A 13,092-nucleotide genomic window follows, 5' to 3' on the forward strand; every position below is an offset into this window, starting at 1 on the left:
AAACCCAGTACCCTTCTTTCACCAGCATTAACCTAACCACAGGAGAACAAAATTGCTGCACAGTATTTAATAATCTCATCTTGTTAACTTCAGGGACATTCTTTGACATGAATTGCCTTATATGAAAAGCTTCTTGAGAAATACACAGTCACCATGAGACCTGGCTTAGTCAATGAAAAACAAGTATTTTTCCAGTAGCATTTAATATGCAGTCAGTAAATGTATAATCTCAACATAAACGTCAAAACATAACATCACAATTATCAACAAGATGACATCATACAATTATCAACAAGATGACATCATACAATACAGAACATTTAGTTTACTCCTGTTATTTCATTGATGCTGGGGAAACAATGGCACCATGTAAAATAAATATGTCACATGGTCATTTACTTGCTACTCAAAATGTCATAGAGGGTAGTTAATGAATATTGGACTCATTCATTTCTCTTAACCAAGATATAACCAAGATATATATACTGATCACACTGTAAAGAGTCAGTAAGATGTAATGTGGTTTATATTACTGGGTCAAAACAAATAATGTGTGAGCTTTGCACTGGGAAAACGGGGTTTAATGCACGCGCCTAAAGTGTTTTACGAGATTAGTCTTTGAAGTTAAAAAAATAAAAAAGGTGTGTTTATAGTCTGATTTCGATACACTAGTACATCTTCAATTGACATCACATTTACCCCCTGATCACTGGGTCATAAGTCGTCCGTTAACATTCGGCGCAGTATGCAGCCACGGAACATTGGCTTATTTCCCTCGCAGGTAACCATTTATACACCATGTGGAGAGGAGCAAATGTGGGATAAATTTCTTGCTCAGGAAAATTCCAGTGGTCAGGGTAGGGTTCGAACCAGGGACCTCTCGATCTCTAAGCCAGCGTCCCACCACTAGACCACTGCTCCCACAAGTTCCCACAGGCTTATCAGGGACAACACTTTCCACTTTTATTGTACTAACCGTTTTAGATGAAGTCTCTTCTTAGCAAAAAATCGAATTAAGGCGAAAAGTGTTGTCACTTATAAGCCATAGCGGACTGAAAATCTAATCTGGGACAACACTTTACACACATGCATTATTCCCAGTTCTCCCAGAGCGCGGCTCATTTTGACTTACCTCCGTACCCAGAATGGTACAGAATGTGCCCGAAGGTTTGCTCCTATGAAAGTCCAGCATCTCCTGCAAAGGGAAGTCCCCGCACACGTCGGCGTTCATCACGAAGAAGTAGTCGGGTTTTCCTGCGAGAATCTGGTCCCTGAAGTGGTAGATGCCTCCTGCGGTGCCCAGGGCAGTGTACTCTTGAAGGTACCTTGAAACAAAACACGACATGTATCAGCGCTTCCGTGAGTGGACGTCCGGGCGTAAATTACGCCTGAAAACGGCAGTCGTACGTCCATTATGCAAATGGTGGCAGTCCCTTGGACGTCCGATAATCCGCATGTACACTATTTACTAATACACAACACGTACAAATGTCAACTGTAAATCGGGTTATTCAGACGGTTATCTCCGCCCAAGAGCTACTGTTTTCAATGAAATTCTCAGCAAGTGGCCAATATTGGTTTTTCCAGGTGTCAATTAAAGTCTTTTGGTAAGCGCACCAGCCAATCAGTGCTCAGGCAGCGGAATACACGCCGACCCCAGGTGAAGCTGTATACAATAATATTAGCGACCTCTGCGTTACTAATTATTCAGCAATCAAATATTTGAGTCCACGTTTCCCCAAAGAATGATGTGATGTTGTACATGAAGTCTAATTTTCGCATGATTTTCATCTGTACACGAAATACACGAGAAATGTTTATTTGTTGCCAGAATTTTCGTAACTTTCCGTGAATAATAAAATCATGTTTTTTTTTTGGATAACACGTGTTTTTATATGGATTTGAAAATAAGCAGTCAGCAAAATTAACCCATCGACTGATTGCCAATGCGATGAAATCTCGGCTCTGGCATTAGCAAAAATCTGAAAACAGTTTGGAAACAAACCGACAAATAATCAATTCACGAAAATTGTTTGCATGTGCGATCATTTGAGAACGAAATTCGGCGTTTCGGAAATGTTCGTTCGGTACCGATTTTCCCCGGTATTTTATTTATTTCCGATTTGTTAGCAGATACGGATATGGACTGCAATTGAGGAAATATCTTCGCTAGTTTCCAAAAATCTTAAGTCAAATGTCCGCCATCTTGAAATATTTTAAGTGTTGATTAGCAAAGTAAAGTAGTGCAAAAGCATATAGTAAAGCAATATGTTAACCAAATTATATATTGATTACGTATTTAATGAGTAATTGGTTTTCATTTTCTGCAGTCAAACGATATGCACATATTATGTCATGTGCAAAACACGTACATTTTTTTTTGGAAAGTCGTTTTTGGATAAAATATTTGTCGTCCATTGTATGATAATCTTGTTATGATTACTTAACCTTTTCCCTCTCAAAAGCAAACTTTAAGTGAAAATGGCTATGTGCAAACAGCATAAAACCAGAACAGCCTGCAAGTAAATCGCAGTCTGTTCAGGTTTTATGCTGTTTGCTGCTCATCATTATCTATGGGTTTGAATTGAAGCCTTTAAAACTTGAAACTAATAAGAAAGGTCTTTAACTTTCTAAGGGACTACAAATGCGTCAAAATACGTATCTAAGGGGGTAAAGGGTTAATATTTGAGTTGCGCTCAGAGAAAACCAGGCTTTATACATGTGCATAGAGTAACGTCCCAGATTGCAGTCCACACTTGGCTTTTATTGAATTTTTCGTGCAAAGGAAGTCTCTTTTTAGCAAACATCCAGTCTAGGTGGAAAGTGTCGTCTCATATTACCTTGTGCAAACTGAGAAGGTTAATAAGGTTCGATTGGTCATTGTCGGCTCAGGTACTACTTGTACCGCGGGTACACTTAAGTATACTTACATGTACCCCGGGTACGGTAAATATACTAAGACGTACCCGGGAATTTTAACACTGAATCTGTCGTTGTCGACTATATTTTTTAAATTAATTATGTTTATATGTATGTCAATTTTCTGTTAAATTGCCTCTTTATTATCGAGACTCCTACTCAAAAAATATGTTAATGCAGATATTTTTTAATTGAAGTTTGATTTGTAATTACGGTAATCGATAGCGCGTTTTACCACATAGGATTTTAGGCGGGAATAAAATTTGGGTACAGTCTAATATCGACCGGGTACGTTTTAGTATATTTACCGTACCCGGGGTACATGTAAGTATACTTACATGTACCCGGGGTACATGTAAGTAGTACCCGTGCCGACAATGACCAATCAGGCGTTCATAAGAGACAACACATTTACATGTACGCAAATGCATAAATGCTGATTGTCCTAAAAAAATTGCTTTTTTGGAATTTTTCATTTTAAGAAAGTCTTTTCTAAACAAACATCCAGTATAGACAGAATGTGTCGCCCGGATAAGTCTGTGCAAAATATGTAGGTTCAAATGGGAAGATACCTGTCCAGGGCAAAAAAAATATTCTTCACAAGGGGCCTCTTTTTCTTCCCCTTAACCAAAAAGTTGGTGTTTTGGCCCTGCTAACATAAATGCATTAAGGCTGATTTTGCCCATTTATCGCGTGTGTTAGATTATGAACATTACTTATTTTTTAGAGGTTGACAAAGAGGCAGGGAAATCACCCATTTTTTATTTATTTTTACCAAATCAAGAAATGACACCCAGCCACTTATTATTTTTAACATTAACAGAAATACATTATGTAATCTTTCTCCACCTAGAATAATTTTTTACTATCTTTTCATTTCAAACCTTACTGAAATCCCTGGTTATCACACCAGTGTATTTCGTAGATGAACATTACTTAACTTTCAACAGGAAACACTCGAATGAGAATTGAGTTATTGGATTTTAATTAAAGAAGAATTCTGCTTTAATATACAAGCATATTGAAATTATCTCACTTTTGACTACCGCAAATAATCTATAATACATGTACAATGTACATTGCTTATGCTACAAATTATGGTAAATTGCTTAGTATTTGACTAAAATGTAAAATATAAGAAACATTAACAGAAAATTTAGCTTTATACTACACACAAGCAAAATTATACTGTGCTTCAGTATTGAGACCCCAGAAAATATCATCTGCCACATAATATACTCAAGCATGGTGTGATATGACTCGAGTCGTGTTTTTCAAAATCTATTGAAATCCCTGACAGTGTTGTATACCTCAGCAGCCAAAGGCTTAATCTGGAGTTTATATGTACACTTTAACTAAATTTGAACACATTTTGTATATCACCTGATCTGGACTTTGAACTGCAACTGGGCTTGGTTGATGAACTTGTTGAGGGCCTCATTGGGCTGGAAGAATCCTATCAGAATGACCTCCTTGTTACCTTCAACCTGTCAATGACAATATCAAATATCCTATCAGAATGACTTCCTTGTTACCTTCAACCTGTTGATGACAATATCAAATATCCAATCAGAATGACTTCCTTGTTACCTTCAACCTGTCAATGACAATATCAAATATCCAATCAGAATGACCTCCTTGTTACCTTCAATCTGTCGATGACAATAATACATGACATAAAGTGCATGGGAATTTAAAAATAGTGACTTCCTGTAAATTCCTGTCAATGATATATTAATTACATTTGATATTTACAAAACACCTTATTAGTGAATATGTCAAATAATATATTCAAGTCAAACTGCAATAATAAACATTATAGTAATCAACACATTAACTGCTCCATGTTACTAAAGATGCACCATGTTTTTCTCGTATTTTATCATGGACCATCAACTGAACAAAGCATTAAACAAGAGCTGTGTTTGTGAAACACAATGCCCCCTACTACGCTTTGAAGCCGCGCTGCAGCTATTTTAAAAACAAGGTTACATTTTGAATGAAAAGGTCAAAGTGACCTTGACCTTTGACCTAGTGACCACAAACCATGTTTGATTGTAGATCTCAATGAGATGCATGCACATGTGAAGTTTAAAGAACATAAACCAAGAGTTTTCATTTTATGATCAAGGTCAAAGTTTTGGGACAGACACACACATACAATGACAGAGAGACAGACAGGCCAAAAACAATACACCCCCTGATCATTCAATCTGGGGGCATAAAAAATCGTACTTGCTTTTAATTTGCTCAATGCTTTATCATAAAAAGGTAATTAAGTATTTGTTTAAGTGCGGCTGTGGACCTTTTCAGCAACCTCTATTATTTGGCAATGTTTGAATTGACATCTACTATACCTTTGCAGCAGTCTCTATGTGGTGATGTATGATGTGAAATCTACCCTACCTTTGCAGCATCCTCTATGTGGCAATGAATGATTGATAACCTACCTTACCTTTGCAGCAGCCTCTATGTGGTGATGTATGATGGGAAACCTACCCTACCTTTGCAGCAGCCTCTATGTGGTGATGTATGATGGGAAACCTACCCTACCTTTGCAGCAGCCTCTATGTGGTGATGTATGATGGGAAACCTACAGTCCTTTGCAGCAGCCTCTATGTGGTGATGTATGATGGGAAACCTACTCTACCTTTGCAGCAGTCTCTATGTGGTGATGTATGATGGGAAACCTACCCTACCTTTGCAGCAGGCTCTATGTGGTGATGTATGATGGGAAATTTACCCTACTTTTGCAGCAGCCTCTATGTGGTGATGTATGATGGGAAACCTAACCTACCTTTGCAGCAGCCTCTATGTGGTGATGTATGATGGGAAACCTACCCTACCTTTGCAGCAGCCTCTACTTGGTGATGTATGATGGGAAACCTACCCTACCTTTGCAGCATCCTCTATGTGGCGATGTATGATGGGAAACCTACCCTACCTTTGCAGCATCCTCTATGTGGTGATGTATGATGGGAAATCTACCCTACCTTTGCAGCAGCCTCTATGTGGTGATGTATGATGGGAAATCTACCCTACCTTTGCAGCATCCTCTATGTGTCGATGTATGATGGGAAACCTACCTTACCTTTGCAGCATCCTCTATGTGGTGATGTATGATGGAAAATCTACCCTACCTTTGCGGCAGCCTCTATGTGGCGCTGTATGATGGGAAATCTACCTTACCTTTGCAGCATCCTCTATGTGGCGATGTATGATGGAAAATCTACCCTACCTTTGCAGCATCCTCTATGTGGCGATGTATGATGGAAAATCTACCCTACCTTTGCAGCATCCTCTATGTGGCGATGTATGATGAAAAATCTACCCTACCTTTGCAGCATCCTCTATGTGGCGATGTATGATGGAAAATCTACCCTACCTTTGCAGCATCCTCTATGTGGCGATGTATGATGGAAAATCTACCTTACCTTTGCAGCATCCTCTATGTGGCGATGTATGATGGAAAATCTACCCTACCTTTGCAGCATCCTCTATGTGGCGATGTATGATGGAAAATCTACCCTACCTTTGCAGCATCCTCTATGTGGGGATGTATGATGGAAAATCTACCCTACCTTTGCAGCATCCTTTATGTGGTGATGTATGATGGGAAATTTACCCTTTTTTTGCAGCACTTCTATGCGGCGATGTATGATGGGAAACCTACCATACCTTTGCAGCAGCCTCTATGTGGCGATGTATAATGGGAAACCTACCCTACCTTTGCAGCCGCCTGTATGTGGTACAGGGCCCTCAATCTAACAAATCTGCCGCCGAATTTCGGCAGCAGTCCCCCACCTGAAAAGTATACTTTTTTCCCCTTTTGGGGGGAAAAATCCCCCTAAAAAAAAAAAAAAATTTTTTTTTTTTTTTAATAGAAAGATGTGTCTCATGATTATTATATCTCAATTCTATTTCAATTTAATCTTTTCAAACATACTAAATTATGAAAAATGCAATGAATATAGTGCAAACATGTACAAATGAAATAATGAGAGAGTAAGTAAAAAAATCCCCCAAAAAGGGAAACACCGCGAAAATTCCCCCTCCTAAGGGCTGCGGACCCCTTCCCCCAAAGAAGTGTGAGGGCCCTGTGGTGATGTATGATGGGAAATCTACCATACCATTGAAGCAGCCTCTATGTGGTGATGTATGATGGGAAACCTACCCGACCTTCGCAGCAGCCTCTATGTGGCGATGTATGATGGGAAACCTACCCGACCTTTGCAGCAGCCTGTATGTGGTCATTTATGATGGGAAATCTACTCTACCTTTGAAGCAGCCGCTATGTAGCAATGTATGATGGGAAATCTACCCGACCTTTGCAGCAGCCTGTATGTGGTCATTTATGATGGGAAATCTACCCTACCTTTGCAGCAGCCTCTATGTGTGATGTATGATGGGAAATCTACCCGACCTTTGCAGCAGCCTGTATGTGGTCATTTATGATGGGAAATCTACCCTACCTTTGCAGCAGCCTCTATGTGTGATGTACACAATGTATGATGGTAAACCTACCCTACCTTTGCAGCAGCCTCTATGTGGCGATGTATGATGGGAAATCTACCCTACCTTTGCAGCAGCCTCTATGTGGTGATGTATGATGGGAAATTTATGCTACTTTTGCAGCAGCCTCTTTGTGGTGATGTATGATGGGAAACCTACCCTACCTTTGCAGCTGCCTGTATGTTGTGATGTATGATGGGAAATCTACCCTACCTTTGCAGCAGCCTCTATGTGGTGATGTATGATGGGAAATTTACCCTACTTTTGCAGCAGCCTCTATGTGGTGATGTATGATGGGAAACCTACTCTACCTTTGCAGCAGCCTCTATGTGGTGATGTATGATGGGAAATCCTGCCACTGGGAAGAGAGGCTTTGGAGTTTCCAGGGAGAGAGGACGGAATCTGGTTCCTGTAACATAAATACGAAAAGGTAAGATAAAACATACAATTAGAATAGACAATTCTTCAAATTCTTTCCTCTTGAAGTCTATATTAAAAATTTAACTTCTGGGAGGCGGCCGATTTTAACTCCAGGTACATTATTTGTTACATAAGAAATTATTTAATATCAAAGCTTTTGGCCTTGTTGTTGCAAAAAATAGTCATTTGGCTATGTGTCCATATTAAAAACTATCGGAGTGTGATCAGCTTTGACCCAGGGGCATGGTTTGAACAAACTTAGTAGGGGACCATTAGATGATTCTAAGTACCAAATATGAAAACCACAGGCTTTGCATTTTCAGACAAGAACATGCTTTATTTTCCCTATAATTTAAAACTTTTCAAGTAAGGTTTTCCCGTTTTAAGTCAATATAAAACTGGCCTCCTCCATGGTAAAGCCACATTTGAGCCCAGGAGAATAATTTGATCACAATTTGGTGGGGACCTCAAGATGATCCTACATCTTATAAAACAAGACTATTGCCAAGCAATATAATTATGTCCCCTACCTGCTCCACCATTGTCAGATTGTTTTTATTTTTTATATTTGTTGCCATAGCAACCTCAATTTTTTATGTAGGAACAAAATGAAATGACGTGCATAATGTTCATATTGCCATCTATCCATATTTGAAGTTTTATGAAAAAATATGAAGAACTTTTAAAGTTATCGCAGGATCCACATAAACACCATTTTCAGCAGTATTTCTAGTCTATTTGTTGCCATAGCAGGGTTTTTTTTCCAACTTTTTGGGAAGATAGCCCATGGCTTTGGAATTGGGAATTTTATCGGCATTTTCATGAAATTGGGAAAATAAATTCATTGGCCTTTTTTTTCTACACAAAAAGTCCACTGATTAGGGAAATACTAAATTTGATATAACTCTTTATAATCATTCAAATTAAAAGAACAAAATCATAAAATACTTTGTTAGATGTAATTGAATTAAAATTGAGATAAAATACGCATTAGACACTTCTGTCAAAAAAAAAAAAAAAACAATTTTTTTTTTTTTTTTTTTTTGGAAATTGGGAATTTTTGGCCACATTTTGGGAAAAAAGTATACTTTTTGGGATTGGGAACACAGCCGAATTTCGGCTATAAAATCGGGCCAAAAAAAACCCTGCATAGCAACCATAATTTTTGACGTAGGAACAAAATAAAATGGCGTGCATAATGTCCATATTTCCATCTATCCATGTTTCAAGTTTCATGAAAAAAATATTAAGAACTTCTAAAGTTATCGCAGGATCCAGAGAAGTGTGACAAACTCACAGACAGACAGACACACAGAGTGAAAACCATAAGTCCCCTCCGGTGAAACCAGTAAGCAGCTGGTGAGAAGGGGTAGCAGTGGGGAGGGGTATTTGCAATAATTCAACACTCAGCTTTATAAGCCTAAAGGTTGCTGAGAGTTGCAATGCACCGTCTTTTGTACAAAGGTGCAAAATTGTATGACCACTGCTAAGGCTAAGAAACACTGATACTGCATAAACTTATCAACGTTTACCTGTCTAAAGCACAAACTCATGCAAATGGTACCATTAAAGCAAAAAATAATTGCTTTTTATTTACTTAGTTATTCCTTCGCACACTCTAACCACCATATAGGAAACTGTTGTCAGGGGTTTTTCAGCACTGTCTGCGCCTCAGGAAAACGGAGGCACTTCCAAAGCAAACGGACCCGATCCCAAACTGAAATAATGTTTAAAAAATCCCAATATCCCCCCCCCCATAAAAAAACTTTTTTTTTTTTTTAAGAATGAAGTGTCTTATTTTAAAGAAAGAAGTGTCTTATAACTTGTGTGACTAACCAGTTTTTGTTTGGGTCAAAAATATCTGCTATAAGGTTTTGACTGTTCAGTTCTTATCTCAGAGTGTAACTGTAACTGAAAAACAAAACTGCAGTACTTGAATTAACGTTAAACATGCCCAATATTGCATCTGTTTATATAAGAAGACAAAATAACAAATAAAAACAAATTTATTTGTTAAACCACTGAATTATTTAAGCATGATAAATTCACAATTTTTTCCCAAATGAGCCGTTTCATCGAAGCAAAAATTCCCAAAGTGGCCAATTTTGTCGATAAAAAATTTCCAATTTGGTCAGACTCCTTTTCCCAAAATAGGCATAAAAACCCCTGGTTGTAATAATGCAAACAAAAAGTGTCGCTATCGGTTAGGTCACATTACACCAATATTTTCCACATAGCAGTATCCCTAAGTTGATAACGATGTTTAGAGTCGTCAAATATTTACACTGTCCGAAATTTCAAAATGAAAATGACAGCAAGAATAGTGTTTTGAAATATTGTCGTGTTTTTTAGGCTGCATGCAAAGGATAACATCAGTAGGCTGCCATTCAGGTAAACTTAATGTGTTTATGAAGTTTATTCATCGCTTTCCTTATTGGTACAAACGACGTCTGTTTAGAGATGCGCTAGATGAGCAGATTTGCGATTGTGTTGATGAAGGAGTATGTTTACATGGACTATGGGGAGGGGGGGGGGGGGCGTTGTAGCAGCGACAGTCTTATTTATAAGACGCGCAAAGAATTAAGAGATACTTTTTATATGGGCTAAATTCTTTGGCTCCAAATATTACCCATATAAAAAGTAGCTTAATATTTAAGAGCGTCAAAAAAATTTGGAGTATAGCAGCGAATGCCGAGTGACTTATTCCTTCTTTTTATACGTAAACTTAAGATCAATCAATCACAATTAAGATGCTCACAGACAATATAGTTTACCTTTCATTGGTCCACCAATTAAAATAATTGTCTTGAGCAACATTTTAGAGGAAAATCGTTAAGTCGTGTTAATTTGTTAGTTGTCGTCGTGTTATGTTCGTCTAGTTCTTAAAACGCTTTGTTTAGATTTACAGACGCTCGATAGGCAAGAAACAACTAAATATAAGGGTACACGCCGTGAAATAAACGCGAAATGGCAGGGCAATACGCAGGAATTTTTTACTGGGTGGGCCCAACCGGGGAAAGTGCGGGAGGGGTCTCCCCACCTTATTTTTTTTAAATTTGAAACGTTTCAAGGTGAATCGTAATGCTTAAAAAGCTTATTTTGTAATATAAATTTATGAAATATAACAAGTAAATCAGCACCTTTCTGAAGTCCAAAGCTTTAAACATTGGTGAGATATTTGATGAAGGAAAGCAAACTTAGAACATCAAAATCCTTTATTAAAAGTGTATCATTAAGTACAACTGAAATATAACCATAATAGTATTTCTCTTTGAATTCAAAATTCCTTTAAAGTTTCAAAGTAACTTCCTTATCAACTGTTTACAATCTACAAAATATTTTTTATTTCACTATCAGTAACACAGATAAATAATCAAAATCGTCTTCAACTACGACATGAGATGGGACCTTGATTTTTTTCTTTAATTAAGCGTTTTCCAGAGTTTTTTGCGGAATCCTTCTAGATATTGAGCTGATTTGTTTGTATGTGAGTCTACCTACATTACCAACAGATTAAGTGTGAAATTCGTACGGGTCCATCGCTATTTTGGCGAAGTTATGGTCCTTAGACTTGTTTCTCTATTATAACCGTTTTCCGGAGGCTTTCTTTACGCAACACTTCCCGATACTGAGCTGATTATTATGCCCCCAGTAAGGCGGCATATAGCAGTCTACCCCTACGTACATGATCAAAACAAGAGAAAAATACACGTTTCACATTTTCTAATGGACTATTGCGACACATATTAAGTGTGTTGCTGTTATGTTGTGGCATGATTGAATCTCCATAATATAATACATAACAATGGACTTACATTTAAAGTAAATTATTTCGGACATACGACGACACCCGCTACAGTTGATAATACAACGCATATAATACATATAAATATTTAAAAAGGCTGAATGTGCGTCCAGTTAATATAAACAAGTCGTTTCAATGCCACCAAAAGAATAAGTTAGATATGTAACGCTTATTACAATATCATAAGAGGTGCTTTCTTATTTACGGACAAAAGCTTAGATACTTGATTACAATGTAATATGGCTCGATTGGTCATTGTCGGCTCGGGTACTACTTACGTGTACCCCGGGTACACTTGAGTATACTTACATGTACCCCGGGTACAGAAAATATACTTAAACGTACCCGGGAATTTTAACGCTAAATCGTTCGTTGTCGGCTTAAAAAAAAAACTTTATTTTAATATTTATGTCAATTTTCTGTTAAATGGCCTCTATATTATCGAAACTCATACTCAACAAGCATGTTGATACATTAAAAAAAGAAGTTTGTTTCGTAATTACGGTAATTGGTAGCGCGTTTTACGACATCGGATCTACGACGAGAATAAAACTCGGATACAGTATAATGTCGGCCGGGTACGTTTTAGTATTTTTACCGTACCCGGGGTACATGTAAGTATACTAACATGTACCCGGGGTACATGTAAGTAGTACCCGAGCCGACAATGACCAATCGAGCTGTTATATGGAAATTATAGTGTACAAAACATTAATTTGCTGGTTCCAACCGTTCCAGTCATATCTCTGTGCGGAGGTTGAATGTTTTCATCAAATCATTTTTTAAACAAACGTTTATGATTTATCAGGATAATAATAACAATACACAATAAGATATAGAATTTATCGAAACAAATAAATTAGAAAGAAATCGGGATTAAGGCTATATATTTTAGGCGGGTTATATTTAATTAAATTATGTTTAGAAAAAAGTATCGCGCATTGTGGTAAACCAGACTGTAGCCATTGGCTTATTCTATTAAGGCCGGGACACAGTAAACAGGAAGCAGCACAATTAAGAGCAAATAATCGTATTTTGGCGGTGAAAAACATATAATGTAAGAACATAGAGAACGATCCGCTACAAAGTATTTATTAAACAAACATTTTAGACACAGTATGAAAAGGGAGCGACAACTTTTATGTAATTGAGCTTGGTATCAGAAGAAAATAAAATGTGTCTCTGAAACTTTATGCTGAAATATCGAATTAATTCACAGATCAATGTTGCAAAGTTGGCCAATTGTGCTAATAGTTGTTAATGAGAAATTATCTTAGTACATCTTGATAATAAGTTTAATCACTGGAAGTCAAACATGTCTCATCAGGAGTTTATTTGTAACATGTTAGCGTATAGGTGACTACACGAAAGTGAGCGACCCGTGACCATGTTAACCTCCTTGTATAGAAACACATGTATTCGCTATCAATGTCCTT

General features: G+C 37.5%; 1 protein-coding gene across 4 annotated transcripts in view; it reads right to left on the reverse strand.

Annotated features, from left to right (window-relative positions):
• The window catches only part of LOC127846959 (mannose-1-phosphate guanyltransferase alpha-A-like), a 45,807-nt gene extending 35,043 nt beyond the window's left edge, over positions 1-10,764 (reverse strand). For all 4 annotated transcript variants that reach the window (XM_052378419.1, XM_052378417.1, XM_052378418.1 and 1 more), the window contains exons 1-4: positions 10,626-10,764; positions 7,743-7,840; positions 4,303-4,406; positions 1,133-1,325 (exon numbers count right to left, since the gene is read on the reverse strand). In XM_052378419.1, the coding sequence (XP_052234379.1) occupies positions 1,133-1,325; positions 4,303-4,406; positions 7,743-7,840; positions 10,626-10,668 (438 nt within the window). In that variant the 5' untranslated portion in view covers positions 10,669-10,764. The remainder of the gene's footprint in view (positions 1-1,132; positions 1,326-4,302; positions 4,407-7,742; positions 7,841-10,625) is intronic.
• Positions 10,765-13,092: the final 2,328 nt, after the last annotated feature.

Source organism: Dreissena polymorpha, chromosome 10 (genome assembly GCF_020536995.1).
Source record: "Dreissena polymorpha isolate Duluth1 chromosome 10, UMN_Dpol_1.0, whole genome shotgun sequence".
NCBI classification, from domain to species: domain Eukaryota; kingdom Metazoa; phylum Mollusca; class Bivalvia; order Myida; family Dreissenidae; genus Dreissena; species Dreissena polymorpha.